Here is a 25083-nt window from a genome sequence, read left to right as displayed (position 1 = left end):
TGAAGGAACACTGTTTTCAAGAAGGGTCAATGAGTTGAGAATGGTCAGGACTTTGTGGGCAAATATCTAGTCTGGAAATGCCCTTGGAATTTTGTAAAGCCTTCCAAACCAAATCAGGATGATGAGAGCTCTTCCTACTAGGCTGCAGGTTCTTCTGTTCTCATTCCTTTCACTCTGATAAAGAGAACTGCTCTTTTTCCTATTTCCCTGCCACCAGCTTTGCTTTCCTAGAAGATGAAGAAGTGAGTGATCTACTATGCATTATCCACTGATTTATTTTTCATGCACTGTGGTTCATGTTTCCAGTAAACATTTTCATTTTACGACAAGAAAAATGTAGCCAGTTCCTCAGTAAAATGTTACTTGTATATTAGTTGAGCACTTTTGCTTTATTAATGAGTGCAATAATGAAAGTGTGGGTTGTTGAAAAGAATCAATGGGTGTTTTTATTTAAGGCAAAGCAGAAGTGGTACAATGCTTGTGAATACATCATTGTCGCTGAAGGCCTGACTCGTACAAACTTGCCTCTGATTGGTTTAAATCAAATAGGTCCAAGCACTTCATAAAAATGTCTTTGTCAGCCTGGTTTTGCTTCCAAACCTATTCATCTCTGTCAGTTTTTAATATTAGTACCAGGCTCCTGGCCATAGTCCATTAGTACTGTACTTAATTGCTCGTGCTACAGATGATTACCAATATAAAAAGCATTAATGTTTTCCCATCGCAAGGCTGTTGCTATGTAGATGTCTCAGACTCAGCAAAGCTTACGAAATGTGGTTATTCTGGACATTTCTTGCTCAGGATTTATAGATAAAGTTACTGTAGCTTTTGATGCAAAGAAAAATACCCACCTCATTCTTTCTAAGTGGTACATTTTCTTTCTTGTCTAACTCTTTACTTAAAAGTAACCAGTTCACTTTATTTTTATCAGTAAAGGAACAAAAAGGAAAATGGCTACTTTTATGGAATTCTCTTAGCTTGATTTTCTGGAATAGTAAATCACTTTAAAGGCTTTGTTTTCACATGCAGATTTCCCTTTTTAAAAAATGTTTTTAAAGTACATGCAGGGGGAAAAAATCTTTACTCAGAATGCTAGATTACTGGTTTTAATTTTCCTGAATCAATTACATGGTCTGTTTCTGTGGAGCACATGAAGTTGTTATTAGGGATTTAAAAAGGAGCATTAAAGCAAAAGTATTTTATGATGTGCATTTTTGAGTATTTAGAAAATCAAAATCATAAACAAATGTATTTGTTTGTGAGGGAAATTAGCAATTATTCTTCATCTTCTTGCACACATAATGCCTAATTTCAAATCCAACCTTTTGCTTTTACCATAAGCATTCCTTGGACAAGATTGTCACCCTGCATGGCTGAGGCAGCTTTCTTTGCAGGGACTTAAGGTGAGCTGTACCCAAGCCAGATGTACTTGGGCGGTTACTGAGTGATAGCTGGAGCTTCTGCCTTTTTTCTCTGAAGGTATAAGGCAGAGTGCGGGAGGCTTCATGTTTTGAATAAAATAAGCATGTGCTTTAAGTTAAGGACCAAAAATATATCAGGTTCTAAGGAACCCACCTAATCATACCATGGATAAAGGCCAGGGAAGGAAAGGTGAGTTACAGTTCTGTGCACATCAAGGACATGATTCCATGTATTCTTGCTCATTTGGACACCCTTGGAGTTAATAAATACACAATTCAGAAAGTCACAGGCAACATCTCAGAATTGTATATTTAAGAGGACCCCTAGCAACTCCCTAGACCAGTGCTACTTAAATGAGATTTTCTGACTTGTCCATGAACTGTTTGCTACTAGCCCATAACAAGCTAAGCACAGCAGTTGTGAATAAGCATTGATACAATTAGGCTGAAATTTGCCAGAATAACATTATGTCCGTTGAAGCTAATAAAAACTTGGGGCTTGTGTTTTGTATGCCTCCTTTTGAATTCCATTTTTCTAGTAATTCATTTTTATGGTTGTTTACAAAAGCATCAGTCAGCCTCAGATGGGAAATTTAGAAAACTAGTCCTTCACCCAGGTCAGTGGAGAAGCTCCGCTCCTACATCTTGGCCACAAACTCAGATGTTTATGGAGGCAGGTAGCATAGATGAGTGCAGGGGCCATGGCTGGCAAGTGTGCAACTGGCACTCACAGCCTGGGCCAGAGAGCCCAAAGGGGCCAGCCCATACTGTTGCTGTAGGTAGATGCCGTCTGTGTGTTTCTTGACCTTCTGTGTTTTCAAGATTTTTTTTAATGTGAAATAACCTAACTTACAAACATTGGCTCCAATATTTAAAAAAAATTTTATATAAGCTAAATCAAATATGCCCATGGGCAAAGTATAGCCTACAGGATGCCAAGTTCCACAAAGACTGAACTATGCTTGACACTATGCTATCCAGCCTCTGATTCAGCGCCCTGCAGTGGGAGGGCCTGGAGGAAGCTTCAGGGTTCCAGGCGCTCTTACTCTGCTCTACACACTCTTCCGTGTGCTGAGCAAAACACCCTCTGTGGCTTCCCATTGACCCTGCCTTGACTTCAGAGGACGACTCGCCACATGTCTGCTCCCTTTGCTCTGATCAGCGTCCAGGAGCTTGTCAAAGCTCCTCTTTCACTTCAGGTCTTCCTGTTCCATTCAACCAAGCCTCAGAGCGCCAGTAATGGACCTTCACCAGCTCGGCTTGCTCTCATGCAGGCGCCTCCAGTTTGTGTCACTCAGAATACCCAAAGCTACTCCAGATGTGGTATGCAGTATTTCTCAGGATGCGGGCAGTGTCAGTCTATCAACACAGCCTAAGATTACATTTGGAATGGGCAAGAAGCCCTCTCCTATTGGCCTGTTGCTTTCTCTTGGATAGGATAGATTTGCCATTTGATTAACTGTCTTTTTCATTTACTGCTGCCCTCAAAACCCAATCGGTGTTTTTTGGACATCTGCCATGTGCAGAGCACTCTCAGGGGTAAAGAGAACATATAAAGCAAAGAGTTGAGAATTGGCTGGCAAACAATGAGGAGGTACCCTTGCCACCACATTCATAGCGGAGATTGCTAAAGGAACAGGATGCTGCTTCCAGTGAGCCCGGGTTCAGCCTCAGAATTCTTCTCAGTATGGCATCCCCAGGGAGCCACCACAACTCATTAGAACTAGAAGATGCCATGATCCTTGGTTTATCTAACCTATCACAAGATCTGACTCAAAGGCCGTACACACATGGAAGAGAGTTATATCTATGTCTGTGGGCTGGGCATGGTGGCTCACGCCTATAATCCCAGCAGTTTGGGAGGCCGAGGCAGGTGGATGACTTGAGAACCAGGAGTTCGAGACCAGCCTGGCCAACATGGTAAAACCCTGTCTCTACTAAAAAATACAACAATTAGCTGGGGCTGGTGGCACACGCCTGTAATCCTGACTACTCAGATGTCTGAGGCACAAGAATCACGGGATGAATCACGGGATGGCTGAACATGGGAAGCGGAGGAGGTGCAGTGAGCCGAGATCACGCCACTGCACTCCGGTCTGGGCTACAGAGAGAGACTCTGTCTCAAAAAAAAAAAAAAAAAAAAAACTACATCTATAAAAACTAGTTTTACTTAATTAAAAAAAAAATAAGTTCAACAGGGATCAAAGAAGGAAGAGAGAAATTTCAACTGAAATGAGCAAAGTCCCCTGTGGAAAATGTGTATAAAAAGGTAGGGGCTGTTTATCCTAAGGTGCAGTGGGTAGACTCTGCCCATCTTCATCCTTGGTAAGGTTACCCAGTCAATGGACTGCATTTCCTTTCCCAACACTGTCTTTCTCATGGCAGTCCTGACCTGTGGCCCCTATTGGGCTTACCTCTGCAACACGGCCACCCTGCCACTCTCATCTCCCTAAACCCACAGAGGGCATCCTAGCCCTTATCAACAACCAGAAGCCCAGGAAACTGAAAACAAGTTGCCCAGAGTTAGGCTGACTGAGGTTGTACAGCTTCTCTTCCATCTACACTCCACCAAGCTTGTTCTTACAGGGCTCTGAGTCAGTTCAATGCAAACACCCTACACCCAGAGTAGCTTCTTCTTGTCATCTGTAAAGAATTTCTCTCCAAAGGACAGTCAGGTAATTTCATACACAAGAGCTGCATACTGTGTATCACTCAGCATGCCTAAAATGCTCTGATAACTTTCCAATGCCTGGATATTTCAAGAAACTTTTAAAAAGGAAAACAAAACTCTAGCCAGAGCCTGGAGTAGAAAAACTGGTTTCTATTTTAAAGAAATAAACAACAGCCTTTGGAAAAAATCTCTATTTAAAAATTCTTAAATTTGCCTCTAAATGTAAGTTGTAATTAATAGAAGTTAGAGTTTACACTGTTGAGTGTAAAAACACCCTGAGGCACAAACTAATCAAGTGTGTATGTCATGCTGTAAACTATAGTGAGTTCTTTGTTTGACCCCCCCCTCAAAAAAAGCTTGCCAAACAGCAGTTTTTCTTTGTCGAGCTCCTTTATTGTCTCATTTTTGTTTTTATCCTACTTCCTCCGTCCCATCCTTTGAATCTAACTATAGTATTTAAGAAACCTTGCAGGTCCTATGTTTTATTGATAGTTTTCATGAAGCATGAATTTAAATTTGAGAATAGATTAGGTGTCTTAGCCCTTTTCTTTTTGATAAATAACAAAAGGTTTCTACTTATGATTTTCTGTCCTCAGGGTTTTATCATTAAGATTAAATAACTGTACTCTCAAGCATGCCACTGCACAAACATCTTTTCAATTATGTGAGTAACAGATGCCTTCACAAAGGAACTATTGAAAATTCAGAAAGCATGTTTCCAAAAAAGAAAAGGGAAAAAAGTATCATATGACAGAAGAATGTAATTGTTTACCATTAAAGTATATTCTTAACTCTTCCACTGAAAACCTCTTGGAACATTTTGTTTTTGTATAAGTTACTACAAAGTTTGACCAAAATAATAAATGTTGTGGGAGAATTGTTGAACATTTCAGAAATTCTGGAACCAGTAGGATCTAACATGCATGGGGCTTAAATGCAATAGTTGTTTGCCTATTTTTATATTTTGACACTGGCTTCCATCATTTGTGGTGTACACATCACATTGAAAACACTGCCATGTTGGCTGGGCATAGTGGCTTACCCCGTAATCCCAGCACTTTGGGAGGCCGAGGTGGGTGGACTGCTTGTACCCAGGAGTTTAAGACCAGCCTGGGCAACATGGTGATACCCTATCTCTACTAAAAATAGAAAAAAATAGCCAGGTGCAGTGACACACACCTGTAGTCCCATCTATTCAGGAGGTTGAGGTGCGAAGATCATCTGAGTCCAGGAAGTCAAGGCTGCAGTAAGCCGTGATTGCATGAGACCCTGTCTCAAAACAAAACAGTATTGGGTTTATTATTCTTGAAATAATGTTCATCCGCCCTTGAAATGGATCCATACAACTCAGTTCTGAAGTCATTGGGCTTTTTTCATTGAGAAGAGTAATTGCTGCAATTGTTGCTGGCTGGCATTGTAGAGGGCTAAGCACCATGCATGGTCTGTGTTCACTGTAATAAGCATGCATTTTAATCCCTGGGACATAACATCAGCCTTCCTTAAGTCCATTCCAACTTTCTTCAATGTGGTTGTCATTTGAAAGGCATAGGAACAACATCAGTCTAGATGCTCTTACATGTGGCCTGGAGACATCATAGAAAGCCCCAAAGGAGCTTGATTAGGGAGACCATGGGCAGCTTGGGCTTGGTAAGATTAAGTCCTAGAGGCTGGAATTCATGGGGGATATGATTCTCGAGTTTCTCTTACCATCCAATATTAAGTTGGGCATGATCCAACTAGTATCACTACCTTTTGAAGAGCTATGGCATGGTTATTGTAGCATATTGTAAGAGTAGTTGCCAGTGCCCAAGCCATAGGGCTTCTTCTGATGTAGGAGGTTGACCCTTTGTGGAATGGCCACGTATGTCTTTTATAGGCCTGTTGCCTCTGAGAAAAGGAGAATGCTTACTCCAATTTCTCAGGTAACTCCTTAGGAGCTAGGAATTCACTTAACCCAGGCAGGAGTGATCTTTCAGTATCTCCTCCATGTTGGTACGTATCCATGTTGATACATCTGTGTATGAAGATGCACAGCCACCTTTTTGAGATGAAGATAGCTGGACTAGCAGAGGCAGGCAGTTTGGTGGTCGAACTCAAATTTTGACACTAAATAGCTGTGTGCCATTGACTAGTCACTTAATCGTTTAGCTCTGAACCTCAGTTTTGTCATCCATAAAATGAGATAAAGTAATATATCTGTAGATATTTCTTTTTGTAATGGTTGAAATTAAAGCATGCAGAGCGCCTGGTATTAATAAGAATGTAATGCGTGGTGGTGGCTGTTAATATTGTAATGCCTAATCAATATATATGAATGACCTGAATGAGGTTTCTCTACCTTCCCACCTTGCTTCTAACACAGTCCCCTGAAATCCATGTAACTCCAGTTCAGTAAGGCTGTCATCCTTGAGCTAACTCTCTCACACTGACACACCTTTATGGGAGCCGAGCCACCACCTTGCTGTGTCCAGTACCACGTACCTTTCTTTCTTCTCTTCATTTAGGGTCACACACACTCTGGGACCATGGAGGGAGGTATCAGAATTATCAGTGGGCCTAAGAAACAACTCTCCCACCCACTTCCAGGGGCAAATGGAGAGAGCATTAAAGCCTTCAAAAAGTTTTCTTGTCCATCTCCTGCCCATTGAGTAGGTAATGAAGCCCCTGTGAGCAGATCATTTTCCCAGAAAAGAGACCTTTTGTGGTGACAAATGGTTATATTTCATCGTTGTTAACAGTGGACTCCATACTTTTTAGGTGTCTTAGCATAGATACAGGTGATGCTAGTTATACCTACTTCATTTTTAAAGTATGTAAGGCAGTTTGGCTTTGGTAGCTCTTGGGCAAGCTGAGTCTTTCACACAGACTCTGTGTTGCACTCTGCCACCATTTTGTTGGCTCAGATGGGCCCCGCTATAGGCTCGTTCTTCATGTCAGCGTGGCTTCTTACTCCGTGGTTTGGTGCCCCAGACTTTCAGTTCACATCCTTGCCTGTTGGGAGGTGACAGTGGAGGCCTCTTTCTCAGCTCTCTTGGTTATGGAGAGAGCTTGTCACACTCGGCACACTATTTTTTCTGCTCCACTGAAGTTCATCTGTGGCTCACATCTCTCTCAGATGGAGCTTAGCTTTTACTGTGCTCAACCAGGGTTGTGCCCGCTGAGGAAACATTCTCATTTCTCTGCTCATTTACATAGCGCATTTGTGTATTTGGCTGTTGGTTTGGCTCCCTACCCCCAAAAGCTCTTCTTCTACTTTTATTGTCATGGTCTAGCACCTGAGAGGTGAACAGTATGTGAGATTAGAAAAACTCTCTATGCTTATTGGAACTGTAACAAGCATGTGTACCTCATCTTCAGAAAGGAAAAATATACCTTCTATTGGCTCCATATTTGGTGAAAGATTCCTTCCCATACTTCACAGTGAAGTTATATTTTCAATTTCTGGCTGCAAAGGGAAATGTCTGGCCAAGCCGTAGAAATGTATCAAGCCTGGAATCAACTCAGAGGTGTAATGACTCCATTTAGGGTGAGATCAGGTCTGAAGTCCCAGTTGAACCAGTATGTCATTTCGTTGTTACTACAAAAAAAAGCCTAATAGTATTAGAATAGTAGTGACTTTTTCTTTTTTTCTTTTTTTGAGACAGAGTCTCACTCTGTCACCCAGGCTGGAGTGCAGTGGCACGATCTCGGCTCACTTCAACTTCTGCCACTGGGGTTCAAGCAATTCTCCTGCCTCAGTCTCCCAAGTGGCTGGGATTACAGGCACGCACCACCACGCCTGGCTAATTATTGTATTTTTAGTAGAGATGGGCTGGTCTCAAACTCCTGACCCCAAGTGATCCTCCTGCCTCCGCCTGCCAAAGTGCTGGGATTACAGGCGTGAGCCACCGCACCTGGCCAGTAGTGGCATCTTTGACCTGACATGCACCAATGTTATTTCCCTCTGCCCCTAGAAAATATTCCGCTCCAAGGACACCAGCAAACCTTTAGGTCTGGAATTTCTCACTGATTTGATACCATAAAGTGCCTATGTAGTAACTGGGGTGACTTTGGGATTCAAATACAACCCTAAAAGTTTGCCAGTTCTTGCCCCCACTCTCTGGATTCAGTCGGTTCCAGACATTATTGTAATACCATTTTTCAAGCTCTGTAAATAGATGGATTCTCATTTTTCCTATTAAGCACTGTTTGCTAAATATTTTGGCCCAAAAGTTCAGTCATTCCATGCAAGCATTAATCAATACAGGAGACATTAGTGGTTACTTGTTAGATGAGGTTTGACATTATTTTTCCTCTGCTTCTGAGGAAGGGAGGGGAATGTTGTGTAATAAAGATGAAGGGTCTTTTCTTCTTTTGTACAAAATGCAAATGATGAGGACATGTGTGATATACACTTCTCTAATGCAAGGCTGCTGCTTTTGTTGAGAAAGAGAGGCAAGGCCCTGGAGGATTTTAGGCTTTGTAAATATAAAATTATCTGCCTTAGTGTTTAAAAAAAATAATAAAAGGGAGAAAGAGTTGGCAGGTTGCCAGATTACTTACATTACAGTAATAGATTTGCTGACCCCTGACTTCTGCTGTAGAGAAATGTATTGAATTTTTCATAATATCAGATGAGGCAGATCTAAAAACCTAGTGTACTGAGCACCATTATTTAACTTGAGATTTAGCAAAGCCGAAATCTTTTCAAACCAGCAATTTCATGTATGATGATAATTTAGTGGCTCAGATGCTAACAAATCAAGGTTATAATGCTATTGATTTGTTAATTTTAACTTGGGTTGATTTTAAGTCTTTTTTTTTTAAGAAAGAAGAATGAGGAGGGGAAAAAAATCTTGCTTTTCACAGTGACTGAATTTAATAAGAATCTCCGTGATAGCAAAAGGCCCCCCTACTGTTTCTGCTTTGGGGTGGAAAATGTTATTCTTGTATTATTCCTAGGGAAAAATAAAATCTCATGCTGCTACAAATCTTATGCCTATGGAAAGATGTTATTTTTTAATACATAATGGCTTACCTATTTCAGATCCATTAATCGCATCGTAAATAAGCATTTTGCTAATCTGAAATGTGAAATCTGGATAATAATAAAGGCCCATTTATCTGTCCAGCTTTCAATCCCCAGACTAGATGTAGATCAGGAAGGGGAAAATCTCTCTGGATTTTCTAATGAATATATTGCTTCTCTTCCCCATTACTTCCACCCACCTAAAAGCCAGCCCCCATTCTTAGAGTTGCAGTCCATTGAAAATATTTCTCCTGTGTAATGAATTCTTGGGGGCTGGAGTGCATGTTTGCTTTTATCTGTACAGTTTAGAAACTGAAAATATCTTTGCTGTGCTACAAATATTTGAGAAATAATCATCCTCAAGGCACAGGCATGGTGCATTTTACTAAATTCTTTATATAATACAAACCTACTGAGCTTTCTACATAGGGCAGCGTTGACCTAATCTAAGGCTAACCTGTTTTCAATGGTACCACATGTACGTTGAACGTTTAAATGTTCAGAAACCTATAATAGCTTTTGTCCTCTTGTACTGTAAAAACTTCTAATAATCATATGATAAGATCATATCCTGTGGGGTAATTGTGTTGTACCATGACAGGATAACTGAAAAAACATTCAGTGAAAATTGCACCAAACGGAAATCACTATATGAAGCAGCGATTGTGTGCCGTGCGAGACTGTGCCCTGTTCTTCAAAGCTTAGCTGGTCATATTTCTACTTGCTTCCTTTTAGCTTCTGCCTTGCTTGTTTTATTTTAGGAGGCTTTTTTCCCCAAGCCACTATAATTATCTTTCAGTGATTTACAAGGGGGGGAAAAAAACACTCAATTGACCTTTACACACACACACACTCTCATATACTCTCTCTGGAAGCCTTGAACAAGTAGGGCTTGTGTTTGGATTCAGTTTTACCTTAGTCATGCCTCTTTCCAGATACAAGAAACATTTAATTCCAGATTTCCTGCTTCTGGCTTTAGGCCTTTGACCAGCAAAGTGAAATGTATTTTTTACTGCTGTCAGCCAGCCAGCTGCTGAGTTGAGTGAAGGGGAGAAAAAAAAAAAAAAATGAAAGAAAAAATGGAAAAAAAAAAAAAAAAAAGAACCGAAATGAGAATGGTACCCTGCTTTGTGAACTTGCAAAATTAGAAAAGGAAATTAAAGTCTCCTTAGCACCCATCTAGAGAGCCAGGTTGGCCCAGGGCTCTCAGAACCCAGGGTGAGGGGTCCTTGGGGGTCCATGGGGTGTCTCTCCCACCCAATTCTCTGCTTTCCCTCCTCCTCCTTCCCACACTGAGACGTAATGCTGTCATTCTTCTCAGTAAAGAGGGTCCCTCGTGGTGTCACCATCTCCATCAGAAAATGAAGTTGGGGGAAGGGTGGTACCAGCAAATTGCTATCATTGGAATACCCAGACTTCAGTGTTCCTTGAGTTCCCATGGCAACAAAACAAAAGTAAAACAAACCTATCTGTCCCAACAATAAAATATGTTTTCATTAAAGTCAATTTAAAATATCTTTCCAGTTTAAAATATTCAATGCATTTTGCTCCCGGACAAAAATCCACAACCTGCCAATATTGAAGAGGATAAAGTCCCTGGCAGAACCAGGCAGAAAAAAGGAATTGGGGGGAATGTTGGGGACTTTACAGATGAGACAGAATAAATTCAAGTATGAACAGGATTGCTTTTTTCTCTCTTTTTCTGCTTAGTTTTGCTTTTTATTATATAAACATTAACTGTAATATTACAGTGGGAAGCAGGTATTTGGCAGCCATATATTATTTTAGTAAGTCTACATAGGGAGGGCAGTTTCCAGATTTAGCAGCTGTAACATGTTTAAACTCAGTTTGTAATGGGATCTGAAGATAACTATTCCCCATGGGCTCTGTTGATCTTCATGGCTGGCCAACTGCCAGATGTAGGGCTCCAAAGTATTATTCACGCCTCCTTGCTCATACCTTGTCCAAGCATGCTCAGTAAATGAATTTTGTTTCTAATGTGCTATAAATTGGCATCTGATTTTCCCATAGTTTTATTGGTATTTTATTAAAGAGCATAATATTAGGATCACAAATGTCCCCACATCCGTACTGTCAAACCTGAACAATCATGTATGGTTAAGCAGTTGAGATCCAAATAACATAGATAGAAACCAATTTTAGGATAGCAAACCAATATCCAGACCAAGGAAGTTTTTGCCTGGGAATCTTAGTTTAAAAATAATCAGGATCCCCAATATTTGAACAGACTTATGATGTTTATAAGCCAAGTACATTTTCTTCATTGAGTCAACTTGTCTTATTTAAAACAAATTATGTTTGCTGTATTAAAGTTCATATTTTTAAGGCTGAGTCTTATATTAATCCCACAGTGAGTCATTAATCATACCAAATGCATTATAAAAACTTTAATCACTGAAGTTCAAACTGAGATTGTAATGCAATCCATCCCTTTTAATTACATCAGCTATTTTTCCCTTTCAGATAAAGAGCTACATCGCAAAGGGAAAACAGATTAAAACTAGAGCTGTTTGATGTTTCTCTTTTTAGAGCAATTTTATGCAGTTTGTTTAAAAAGTTATATAATTAAAATGCTTGAAATTTTCAGGCCTCTGGTTTTTGTGGCTTGCATAGTCTGTCTGCCTTCCTTCTCGCTAGGGCGGTCTTTTACTTAGCACCCTAAAACAGAACTCCTAGTGGAGTCCCCTACCCCACTCAGAGCTGTGGGATAAGACTAAACTGTCTCTTGGCCACGCTGTGCTTGCCTCTCATTGACCTTTTTATCTTAGATGTTTCATCTCTATCTTGACATGAATGAAAATAAAATCTTTTCAGATGGGCAGCCTAGGTTCAGATCTCACCTCTAACAAATGGTATGACTCTCAGGCAAATTGTTTAACCTTTTTAGGCCTCAATTGCCTCATATGTTAAAAAAGAGAATAATAACAATACTCCATAGGGATATTGTGGAGTTTACATAAAATAATCTTTAAATGTACCTGGCACATGCTAGTACCTACTAGAATATAAGCTTCATGAGCTCAGAGGCTTTGAATGTTTGGTTCACAGCTATGTCTCAGTGCCTAGAACACTGCCTATAGTATGTGCTCAATAAATAGTTTTTGATGGACTGGTAAAGCAGCTAGCATGATTGTTGCAGTTTTGTTAGCACTTACCAGGTGCCATAGGGAGTGATGGTGATATTGTTAATGTTGGATGCTTCCATTGGTATCTTGGTCCATAGACGCACAAAACCAAAAAGAGGTCTTGCTGAGAAGTATTAAGTTACCAGGTATACTGATTTTGACCAAGGAAGCAGAACGCTAAAGTGTGGAGTAAGTTTATGGAAGTATAGCAGTGTCACTGGAGATGAAGTCATTTAATAATTTGCTTATATTGAGAAAAGAAAGTAAACCCCCATAGCATTGATGCTACTGGAATTACTCAACTGACCGATCATCTCTTCTGTTAACCTTTTAGATTAATCCTACCATATGAAAGATTTATTAAAGGAGAAGAAGATAAGCCCCTGCCTCCAATCAAACCTCGGAAACAGGAGAACAGTTCACAGGAAAATGAGAATAAAACAAAAGTATCTGGAACCAAACGCATCAAACATGAAATACCTAAAAGCAAGAAAGAAAAAGAAAATGCCCCAAAGCCCCAGGATGCAGCAGAGGTGAGTTGCTTTGCTCCATAGAAATACCTCTGGAAGACATGTGCTGCCTCAAGGTCCTTCTGGAGCCCTGAATCCACAGCTGTGTCCCTGCACAGTTGGATGGCTTGATGAAGAAACCAAGAAATCTAAGCTTCACAGTTCCCCACATAGTTGCCCAATTCCTGAAAGCCTTTCAGCTTGCTCATGAGATGAAATCCAGTGCCTAATATTGAATGGGATAGCCCAGGAATAGAATCTAGAAAGATACAAACATCCTGTAGAAAACCGATAGCAAATGCTCAGGCTTCAAGAGAAAAGGATCCAGAGCTACACTAACATCAAAGAATTTTACTGTGAAAACATGGCTTCTTGACTATTCCACAGCCAGTCTATCTGAGGTGCTGGTATGACTTTAAAACATATTTTGGGGCTGGACATGGTGGCTCACGCCTGTAATCCTAGCACTCTGGGAGGCCAAGGCAGGTGGATTGCTTGAGCCCAGGAATTTGAGAAGAGCATGGGCAACATGGTGAAACCCAGTCTCTACAAACAAAGCTCACGCCTGTAATCCCAGCACTTTGGGAGGCTGAGGCGGGTGGATCACGAGGTCAGGAGATCGAGACCATCCTGGCTAACATGGTGAAACCCTGTCTCTACTAAAAATACAAAAAATTAGCCAGGTGTGGTGGTGGGCGCCTGTAGTCCCGGCTACTCGGGAGGCTGAGGCAGGAGAATGGCATGAACCTGGGAGGCGGAGCTTGCGGTGAGCCGAGATCGCGACAGCCTGGGTGACAGAGCGAGACTCCGTCTCAAAAAAAAAAATATTAGGCATGGTGGTGCCCCACTGTGGTCCCAGCCACTCGAGAGGCTGAGGCGGGAGGATAACCAGAGCCCTGGGAGGTAAAGGCTGCAGTGAGCTGTGATTATACCACTGCACTCACTGACAGAGTGAAGCCGTGTCTCAGAAAAAATGCTTTGGGGGTCTAGGAAAGAGGGACCTTGGAACCGTGGTGCTGTATCTTGCAAGACTCTCCTGAAAACTTCAGAGATGTGTTTGTCTCCCACAATTGATTGTGGGAGAAACCCCGTCGCCCACAATTGATTTAGTAGAAACCCCGTCTCTACTAAAAATACAAAAAATTAGCCGGGCGTGGTGGTGGGCACCTGTAGTCCCAGCTACTCGGGAGGCTGAGGCAGGAGAATGGCGTGAACTCAGGAGGTGGAGCTTGCAGTGAGCCGAGATCAGGCCACTGCACTCCAGCCTGGGCGACAGAGAGAGACTCCGTCTCAAAAAAGAAAAAAAAAAAAGAAAAAAAAATCTTAAGTGCATATTATTTATAGGGGAATTTTGAAATGGTTCCTATGAAACCATTATTATTTTTCATATTAACAGGTAGTTTCTGCACTTTTTAAGCCCCCAACAGCCTTTTGGTAGAAGCCATTACCCCCAGCATGCAGCCAGTCATGTAGGCTGATCTGGGCTCCGTTTCAACATGAATAATAAAAAACGCTGCTGCCCATAAAAAAAAAAAAACTGAGCAGCCACATTTGGAGACAGCATGTTGTAGGATTCAACCACAGAGGGAATTTTGGTGCTGATATTAAATACCCCCTAAAAAATCAGGTTTATAATGAACACATAAGAGGCTCCATAATTAAACACTGGTTTAAATCGCACGTGTACAACACGCACCAACCTCCCATCTAGACATCAACTTACCCAGCTGACTCTTAAATAAGAAAATAGTATCAATACCAAGATTAGAAATTTGTGGGGTTTTTGTTTTTATTAAGTTTCGTAACTATTTTAAGCTCTAGTAACTAAAAAGGGAGAGGAGGAAGAAGATGATGCAGTTTTTTTTTTTTTTTTTTTTTTTTTTTGAGACAGAGTCTCTCTCTGTCTCCCAGGCTAGAGTGCAGTGGTGTGATCTCGGTTCATTGCAACCTCCGCCTCCCAGGTTCAAGCAATTCTCCTGCCTCAGCCTCCCGAGTAGCTAGGACTACAGGCATGCGCCACCACATCCGGCTAATATTTTTGTATCTTTAGTAGAGACAGGGTTTCACCATGTTGGTCAGGCTGGTCTCGAACTCCTGACCTCAAATGATCCTCCTGCCTCGGCCTCCCAACGTGCTGGGATTACAGGTGTGAGTCACCATCCCTGGCCAGATGATGCAGATTTCTCAACATCTGCAAGCTTACAACATAAATGGCCAAAAGCAAGGAAATTCCAAGTGCATGCTTACATTCCATTTTTCCTTGATACTTTTGGCCTGGTGATTTATTATAGGGTTTCAGATGAGTGTGTTCTATTAGCTGCCATATGTACACAAAACACCAAGGGACAAACCGAGGACCAAGGGGACAGCTGACCCTTGAATGTCTCCACTTTAGGGATTAAGTTTGAAATGGTTGGTTTGTGAATGGTAGGAGGAATCTTTAGCCTATGCACTGAGCCTGTCAGCTTGGGAGATGACCATTCCCAAGAGTGGAGCCTTACCCCCTGGAGTCCATAGAAACCCTGAAAGCTGTTAGGCTTTGTGTTTCCTGTAGGCTACAACTGTTCCCTTCAGGGAGCTGTAAGTGTCTCAAGTTTTGAAAGTTGTCATGATGAGGTTATCTAAACCTCATGGAATCTTCCACCCTCTCCAAGGCTGACCTTATAATACGAATCACTTCTCACCTCCAACATAGAACCATGTTATTAGCCAGGTGTATTTTTTCTCATTAACTCTATCTGGGGTTTTTGGTTTGGATTTTATTGTTTTCATTGCTTTTACTTTTTGGTGTTTTCAATATGAAGTGGTGAACTCAATGGAGATAGAAAGGGTGATAAATTCCCTCTAGTTGAATCCACTATATTCAAGTAATGGGATTGCAAGTTGCATGGTGGGAAGCTAACATTTAACATACGAAGCAGATCATAAAATGTCTTCCTAGAAAAAAAGTCCTTTACTTTTTTATGCGTAGCTTTCAAAGACTTCCTAAACCTGTTTTACAACCCGAAGCGTGGGACTCCGATATAACTGCAGGTCTACATCATAGAAACTTCAATGGGACTGAGTATCCCCCATTGCCCTGCATCAAACTATAGCCCCATAAGAAACTAACAATTAGATGCAATTTGCCTTTTTCCCTTGCCATACTCATTTTTCTGTATTTTTATGTCATATATAAGCTCAAGAGACCAATGATGATTATTAATGTAGAATAACTAATGATATTTGTACTGGAAAAGGCAGCTACTAGTACAAAGAAAAAGAAAAAGAAATAATGATGATAAGCAAAGTCTCTTAGGTATAACATGTCCCTAAAATTCAGGGTTTTTTTTTTAAAGGGATTTAAGGAAAAATACCTGTGAAATAGGTGTGATTTCTTAAAACTTTTGTTCCCACGTATTCCTAAACCAGCATCCTCAATCTTACCCAAAGATGCTAATTGGCAGACCCACCCTGCCTGCCTGCCTGCCTGCCTGTCTTCCTGCCTTCCTTCCTTCCTTCCCTCCCTCCCTTCCTCCCTCCCTCCCTCCCCTCCTTCCTTCCTTCCTTTTTTTTTTTTTTTTTTTTTGAGAGTTTCACTCTTGTTGCCCAAGCTGTAGTGCAATGGCATGATCTCGGCTCACCGCATCCTCCACCTCTGGGGTTCAAGCAATTCTCCTGCCTCAGCCTCCTGAGTAGCTGGGATTACAGGCGCACGCCAACACGCCTGGCTAATTTTTGTTTTTTTACTAGAGATGAGGTTTTGCCATGTTGACCAGGCTGGTCTTGAACTCCTGACCTCAGGTGATCCGCCTGCCTCGGCCTCCCTAAGTGCTGTGATTACAGGCACTTCTTTTCTTAACAGAGAAGAACAAAGTTCGAGGGATGAGATGGAAAAAGGAGGGGAAGAAGACCAGCTCAGTACAACTGTTTTGTGACTGCTCTGCTAAGACATGTCAGGGCAGAATGACAGCAGTTTTGAAAGGGCTTGTCAGTCAGCTGGGTCATAGATGGAAAGTTAAAATGACCTCTTAAGCTCTTAAGGTCAAAGTTTACATGGCTACATAATGCTGTAAATGGGTCGAATTGGTACCCACAACTTCTGTCAGTAGGGTCACATAAGGAGTGTCTGTCTCATTGACTATAATTTATTTCATTGAACAGCAAAGCTATATTTGCGGTGGCACTGACTGTCTGAATTTTGACAAATTCATTTTGGGCTCTAATAGAAATGTAGTTTGCTGCAACCTAGAAGGACTTAGTCTCCTCTGTCCCTCCAGTAGACAGGCTGCCAAGAAAGCTTCATACTTTGTCAATATTTTAGCATTATCTGCATGTCATCTGGCCCTTAGTAGAAATTATTAACACTTATGCATTGCTAATCTTCAGTGAATCATATTGAATACATTGGGAAGGGATTTGCCCTGTTAAAGAAAAGCAAGGAGTTGCAATAGGTTTGTTGTTTGTTGTTAACATGGGGTTGGTTGGATTTTTGAAAGAGAAATGCTTTAAAAAAATCTTTCTCAGGAGTATCATAAAACACAACATGTAATTTAAAACCCATTTGGATAATTGACTGATTTGACAAGAAGACAACCTTAGAATTAAACTATATATTAGAATCAAGGAGTGATATGATTGTATACCATCAGTACATAACACTTTGCTATTTTGATAGGTGTCTCATAAGGGACTGAAGCGAATATGCATATTTCCCCTAATGTTTCTGTAATTTAGATTTCTTTGTTTAGAGCCATGACTGGGGAGTAATAAAGCTTTGCAGAAACTTCATGAGCTGATTGACAAGCCTGTTTGCAAGTAAAACTGCTGTGTGGAATATTTTATTTCATAGCAAAATGTGTCAGTGTATTTGGTTTTCTTCTGACTGTCTTTTGAAATATGTTACCAGGTTTCATCAGAGCAAGAAAAAGAACAAGAGACTTCAAGCCAGAAAAGCATCCCTGAGCCTCTCCCAGCAGCAGACATGAAGAAAAAAATAGAAGGGTATCAGGAATTTTCAGCGAAGCCCCTGGCGTCCAGAGTAGACCCAGAGAAGGACAACGAAACAGACCGAGGTTCCAATAGTGAGAAGGTGGCAGAGGAGGCGGGAGAGAAGGGGCCCACACCTCCACTCCCAAGTGCTCCTCTGGCCCCAGAAAAAGATTCAGCTTTAGTCCCTGGGGCCAGCAAACAGCCACTCACCTCTCCTAGTTCCCTGGTGGACTCAAAACAAGAATCCAAACTGTGCTGTTTTACAGAGAGCCATGAAAGTGAACCCCAAGAAGCATCCTTCCCCAGCTTCCCCACCACACAGCCACCGCTGGCAAACCAGAATGAGACAGAGGATGACAAACTGCCCGCCATGGCGGATTACATCGCCAACTGCACCGTGAAGGTGGACCAGCTGGGCAGTGACGACATCCACAATGCGCTCAAGCAGACCCCAAAGGTCCTTGTGGTCCAGTCGTTTGACATGTTCAAAGAGAAAGACCTGACTGGGCCCATGAACGAGAACCATGGGCTTAATTACACGCCCCTGCTCTATTCTAGGGGCAACCCAGGCATCATGTCCCCACTGGCCAAGAAAAAGCTTTTGTCCCAAGTGAGTGGGGCCAGCCTCTCCAGCAGCTACCCTTATGGCTCCCCACCCCCTTTGATCAGCAAAAAGAAACTGATTGCTAGGGATGACTTGTGTTCCAGTTTGTCCCAGGCCCACCATGGCCAAAGCACTGACCATATGGCGGTCAGCCGGCCATCAGTGATTCAGCACGTCCAGAGTTTCAGAAGCAAGCCCTCGGAAGAGAGAAAGACCATCAATGACATCTTTAAGCATGAGAAACTGAGTCGATCAGATCCCCACCGCTGCAGCTTCTCCAAGCATCACCTTAACCCCCTTGCTGACTCCTACGTCCTGAAGCAAGAAATTCAGGAGGGCAAGGATAAACTCTTAGAGAAAAGGACCCTCCCCCATTCCCACATGCCTAGCTTCCTGGCTGACTTCTACTCGTCCCCTCATCTCCACAGCCTCTACAGACACACCGAGCACCATCTTCATAATGAACAGACATCCAAATACCCTTCCAGGGACATGTACAGGGAATCGGAAAACAGTTCTTTTCCTTCCCACAGACACCAAGAAAAGCTCCATGTAAATTATCTCACGTCCCTGCACCTGCAAGACAAAAAGTTGGCGGCAGCAGAAGCCCCTACGGATGATCAGCCTACAGATCTGAGCCTTCCCAAGAACCCGCACAAACCTACCGGCAAGGTCCTGGGCCTGGCTCACTCCGCCACAGGGCCCCAGGAGAGCAAAGGCATCTCCCAGTTCCAGGTCTTAGGCAGCCAGAGTCGAGACTGTCACCCTAAAGCCTGTCGGGTATCACCCATGACCATGTCGGGCCCTAAAAAATACCCTGAATCGCTTTCAAGATCAGGAAAACCTCACCATGTGAGACTGGAGAATTTCAGGAAGATGGAAGGCATGGTCCACCCAATCCTGCACCGGAAAATGAGCCCGCAGAACATTGGGGCGGCGCGGCCGATCAAGCGCAGCCTGGAGGATTTGGACCTTGTGATTGCAGGGAAAAAGGCCCGGGCAGTGTCTCCCTTAGACCCATCCAAGGAGGTCTCTGGGAAGGAGAAGGCCTCTGAGCAGGAGAGTGAAGGCAGCAAAGCAGCGCACGGTGGGCATTCCGGGGGCGGATCAGAAGGCCACAAGCTTCCCCTCTCCTCCCCTATCTTCCCAGGTCTGTATTCCGGGAGCCTGTGTAACTCGGGCCTCAACTCCAGGCTCCCGGCTGGGTATTCTCATTCTCTGCAGTACTTGAAAAACCAGACTGTGCTTTCTCCACTCATGCAGCCCCTGGCTTTCCACTCGCTTGTGATGCAAAGAGGAATTTTTACATCACCGACAAATTCTCAGCAGCTGTACAGACACTTGGCTGCGGCTACACCTGTAGGAAGTTCGTATGGGGACCTTTTGCATAACAGCATTTACCCTTTAGCTGCTATAAATCCTCAAGCTGCCTTTCCATCTTCCCAGCTGTCATCTGTGCACCCCAGTACAAAACTGTAGGCTCAGCTCTGCCCAGCAGTCCAAAGCAGCATGGCCAACAGAGCTTCACTCCTTACCCAGGAGTGCTGGCTTATAGAGTTAGAAGTCAGTATTTCTTCTAATCTGAGGCTATGATCAGTCCCAGCTGTAGGGGCCCAGAGGGGAGGTGAACATGCCTGATTTTTGTGGGACAACTCTAGCCTTGGCTGGTCAGTCTTGACTCCCTTCCAACACAGATGCCCAGGCACCTCCTGATCATTCACTTCGCACGTGGGCCTTGTGAAGGGATTTGTGAATATCCAGGAAGAACTTAGAGGACCCCATCTGAGTTCAGATGGTCAGGAAACAATCTGGGCAAAAAAGAGGCAGGCATTTCAAAGGAAGGGGCAAGAAAGACTGGCAAACAGATGCCAAGGGATGCCCCTCTTTTTCATAAAACTCTCCAAGCTTCAATCAATGCAATGTATAGTGAAACTTCAATAGATCTTTCATTTTGACACTATTAAACAATCCAGAGAAGTAAACACTGTTAAATTGACTGTATATATTTGCTTCTTAAAACTACCCGTATCACTGTTTGCTCACCTAATTTATATACAGGTAGTTCCATTTTCTCCCAGTTCCTTCTCGTCTTTTTTTTTTTTTTTTTTTTTTTTTTGTTAAATGGTATTGCTTTTGTTTGCAGGTCTTTTTGTTTTTGTTTTGTTTTGGAGGCTGACTGACTGTCCTAGTTGTTGATGTGTGTTTGTAATTTTTCCACATCTTATTTTGAGCAGCTTTGGGTGGTAAAGTTATTGTTTACAAATTGAAGCAACTGATTCTAGTGGAACAAATGAAAAAGAAACAGTCAAGCACACAATAGTGCAAAGAACGTTCCTTTGTAGATCCGCAACTTAAGGATTTTGTTCCTCATAAATGGCATAGTTGAAAGAGCTTATACACTGCTTACCCAGCCAAATGCTTTGCTTTGAAGTATTGGGTTCTGTGAAAATATTGAGCATTGTACTTACCTTATCTAGGCTGTGAAACTGTCCTACATACCAGAGGAATCATAAAAACAAAAACCTCACTGGCAGCAAGCTGCCGAATAACAACAGAGTCTAGAGGACATATTTGTGGGCTGCACAGATATTTTAGGAATTTCAGAAATTAGAACAGGAGCCAAAATGATTTACATTGGCATTGGCACTGATTCCTTTAAATGGTCTGGGAAAGGGGGTTGGGAAGAGGATGGAGCTCAACTCTCCAGAAGAGGAGCAGCTGCAGTCCTGATAGCTTCTCTAGCCTCGGTCTTTTGAGTGATAAGTAGTCACGTTGTTTTCATCCAGTTGGTTTCTTGTCATTCCCAAGAAGAATCTCCCAGGCCACATCTTTGGGGATAACTGACATACTGGATTAGCCTTTTCAAAAGAAAAGTCATCCTATTTGGTTTTATGGGGTGTGAGTTTTGTGTGTACACACACAGAAACATGTAAGGTGGTTTGGGTCATGTTTTTAACCACCTGGCAATACAGTCCACTTTCTGGTTTCTTTTATTGTTGGAAGTAAATGGTCAAGCTGCTCAGGCAGTGAAAAGATGTGGAGAATGTCCGTTGTCATTCTTGCCACCGTGTTCCATTTGCTACTGAGATGTAACATTAAGGTGGACACATTTTCTAACTGTATTAATTAAAAGTCAATGGATACAGAGAGTGGATTTTCTCCCCAAGTCCCATCCCTGCTGAAGACCGCTTGGATGAACTCCCCAACCCACTGTGCCCCTCCCGCAACACTACCAGTAGACTTTAGACCATAGTTAACTAAGTCTTTTACCTCTGAGATACTTAATTCTGGGAAAATTGATGACAATTTTCAACTTCTAAATAGGTAACTCGACTGCAAAATAATCAAAACTGATAACAATGAAACTGCGGCTCTTAAACAAAGCCATGCATGCCGTGCATTTGTATTGAAATGTCTCCATAATATGAAGCCAAATATTCAATGTAACATACTTAATATCCAAAGGTGGAAACAAAAGAATGTAGAGATCCAGTGTTAAGAGTTCCATTTGCTTCAATTAATTATTTACCTTCCTGTGGAATAATATATATATATATATATTTAATAGAACCATAGATAGACTAGTAGAATTTAGATTATAAATGTGTGAGTGCAGATTATCCTGCTATTGCACAAGCTAGAGGGGGGAAAAAATCTCAATTCCAGCTGGCAAGATGCTAGCCAGGACACATAAGAAAGTTGCACTAGATTGAATGGTCACAGAATCGGAGGACATGGAAGAAAAAGGAAACTTCGGTGGTTCTGCAGCAGACATGGGCTAGATCATATGTGGTTTCTATGAGTTCGCGTCTCAAAAAAAAAGGAGGGGGTGCATCTGTCCCCAGTGGAGCTCACCTATTTGGAATATGGGGCATTTGTTTTTTCCACTGCAATGATTTCAGTCTGGTTTCATCATGTTGGAATTCGATCACACCATTTTCAAACAATGTTAACATAGTCCAGCTTTTGTTTTTCTCATCTCTTCCGAGAGGAGACTCACTGTTTCTGTCTGAGGAAGCTCATACCCTCGGCAAAACATCAGGACAAATAAAGAGAAATGGGGGTATGCATTCCCAACAGAAGCAGTGTGTTATTTGTTTTAAAACTCTGAACAGAGATCTTGGAAAACTTTCAAAAAGACCATTGAATTCTTCACTGGCTGAGAACGACGTTTTAAAATGTCTTAAATAAGGCTTTGTTTGCATTGTTTGAGTTCAAGGGGCCTTATTATTGAATGGAATTGCACAAGCCTTTCTTTGTGCAATCAAACCATTGTTATTGGTAGTTCTGTAAAGGAAACTGTGGAATCGAATTGGCAGTGGAGTCATAAATCTATTTACTGAGTGTGGCTTCCAAGAAATGTTGCAATTCAAAATGCACTAAGTCTGTGATTTATTGGAGATTTGGAGATTCTAAGTAATATTTTTAAAAAACTTTTCCACGCAACTTCTGGTTTAATGTTTGGCAACTCCACATGATAAAAAAATAAAAACAGCCCAACCGAGTTTCGGAATTAAGTATTCTTCTAGTAAGTGATTCAAACTTGTAATATTTGCCACAGGACTGACTTATTTATTTACTAGCTAGAAGCTCTTAAGTTCACTTGTTTATCAGGGCATATACAGAAGGGTTTGTTAAAACTCAATGTTAACTTTACAACTTTCTGACCTGGTGCATGAATTCTCAAGTACTGTATTTCACTGTGTTGGTGTGTCTGATGGAAATTTCGAGGTGGTCCCACAAAAATATTTTATGTAGTGTGCCTTCAAAGAGAACCATTTATTTCTCTTCACTTATCGTCCCACAAAGTCACATTTGGTGGTGGTCAGCCAAGTCGCATCTGGTCTAGTTTTACTCTTGTCCCAATTTTAAAGAGAAATGGGAATGAGTTTGCCCTGGTGAGACCCACACCATTGCAATGATTATCTTGAGCACTTAAAGTCCAGTGTTGGCTGTTAGTGTATTTGATATTCTGCCTGTCTCCTCATGGTTGAAATATGTCTGAAGAATAGCAGCATAATCTCTTGGCTGTTTATACTTTTTTAAACTTTCCTGTGTTGTAAATATTGTATACTTTTGGTGATTCCAGCTATGTAACCTCTATGCTCTGTAAGGTGATTATTTGTATATAGCAACATGGCCCAGTGATATTATATAGTTTCCCAATGGAGAGGTTATTGAGTAACCTTTGCATTAGTTTAAACACTACCAGAAGAATGCTGAGCCAACTATAAACACTCAATTTTGTATGTTTTCCAAATTGTACTTATTACTGCTTTTGATACTGTATTACGTGCCAATAGTTTCCCAATCACATAGCAGGCAAGAGATATTTTGTACTTTTTGATCCACTGTAATATTTAATAAAAAATGTTACTATCTGTTTCCTTTTGGGTGTGAGTAATCTGTCACTCTTCCTGAGGAGCCTGTGGCCTCCCCAGAAGACTTGCCACCCCATCTGTCCAAATTCAATGATAACAGTAATGATGGCAATGTCTGTAGTTCGCTAAGGACCTAGTGGATGCCCAGTTGGCAAATATCTCTTATCTTCACAAGCTTATGTAAATATGATTATACGCATTTTACTTATGAGAAAACTGAAGCTTAGAGAGGTAAATCAACTGGTCCAAGATCACCCAACAGATGGCAGAGTCAGGATTTGAAGCCAGGGCTCTCAGCTATGTACTTCCTTTGTATACCATCCTCCTCTGCTGGTAGGATAATCAGAAAAGTTATTTTTTTTATTTATTTATTTATTTATTTATTTATTTATTTATTTATTTTGAGACGGAGTCTCGCTGTGTCACCCAGGCTGAGTGCAGTGGTGTGATCTCAACTTACTGCAACCTCCACCTCCCAGGTTCAAGCGATTCTCCTGCCTCAGCCTCCTGAGTAGCTGGGATTACAGGTGCGTGCCACCATGCCCAGCTAATTTTTTAATTTTTAGTAGAGACGGAGTTTCACCATGTTGGTCACGCTGGTCTCGAACTACTGACCTCATGATCCACCCGCCTTTGCCTCCCAAAGTGCTGGGATTACAGGCATGAGCCACTGTGCCCGGCCAAGTTATTGTTTTTTATTCAGTCAACAAAGATTTACTCATGCCCCAATTGCCAGGCATAGTATTAGGAGCTGGGAAAACAATGGTAAATAAAATATAAAATATTGTCTCTGGGAGCTTATAAATCTTATGGGAAAGAGAGTTCATCAAATAGTCATTCCTATAAATTCAAAACTTCAGTGTGACTGAGTTCCAGGAGAGGAGTTTGAGGAGTAAAATGACACACAAAGAGGAGGTGGTGACTAAAGTGACTGGCTGAGTATGGGAGGGAGGGAATTGGGAGGAGGGTAGGTCAAGCACGGGGTACCACATGTGCAAAGGCCCTGAAGCAGGAACGAGTTTGGCTTATTAGAGGAATTGAGAAAAGCCTGTGGGGCTTGATTGTATTGTTGAAGGAGTGAGGTTAGAGAGCGTAGCAGGGCCAGGCGGGTAGGTCCCAATAGACCAGATTGATTTGATCAATTTCGTCTTTATCCTAAGCAAGAAAGATTTGTCTTTTTCAATATCATCTTCTGGCTGTTGTGTGAGGGGAGCTTAAGAACAATCTAACATCAGTGAGGTGGTGGTCATTTCGATGGGGTGATGAAGGTGAGAGTGGACACATTTCAGAGGTACTTGGAGGAATGAGCAAACGTGGTGATGAATTAAAAAGGGCAATTGATGGAAAGATACTCAGGAAGGGTTGAAAATCT

The 25083-nt window shown here is 41.8% G+C and overlaps 1 protein-coding gene across 2 annotated transcripts in view; it reads left to right on the top strand.

Moving 5' to 3' along the window:
- The window catches only part of ARID5B (AT-rich interaction domain 5B), a 200429-nt gene extending 176714 nt beyond the window's left edge, over window positions 1–23715 (top strand). Inside the window, exons 9-10 of one of the 2 annotated variants that reach the window (XM_024252990.3) lie at window positions 12581–12779; window positions 17644–23715. In XM_024252990.3, coding sequence (XP_024108758.1) covers window positions 12581–12779; window positions 17644–19809 — 2365 coding nt within the window. In that variant the 3' untranslated portion in view covers window positions 19810–23715. 2 annotated transcript variants of the gene reach the window in all.
- Window positions 23716–25083: the final 1368 nt, after the last annotated feature.

This window comes from Pongo abelii, chromosome 8 (assembly GCF_028885655.2).
Source record: "Pongo abelii isolate AG06213 chromosome 8, NHGRI_mPonAbe1-v2.0_pri, whole genome shotgun sequence".
Lineage (NCBI taxonomy): Eukaryota > Metazoa > Chordata > Mammalia > Primates > Hominidae > Pongo > Pongo abelii.
Note: the sequence above shows the minus strand (reverse complement) of the source record. Positions and strands in the feature narration are given on the sequence as shown.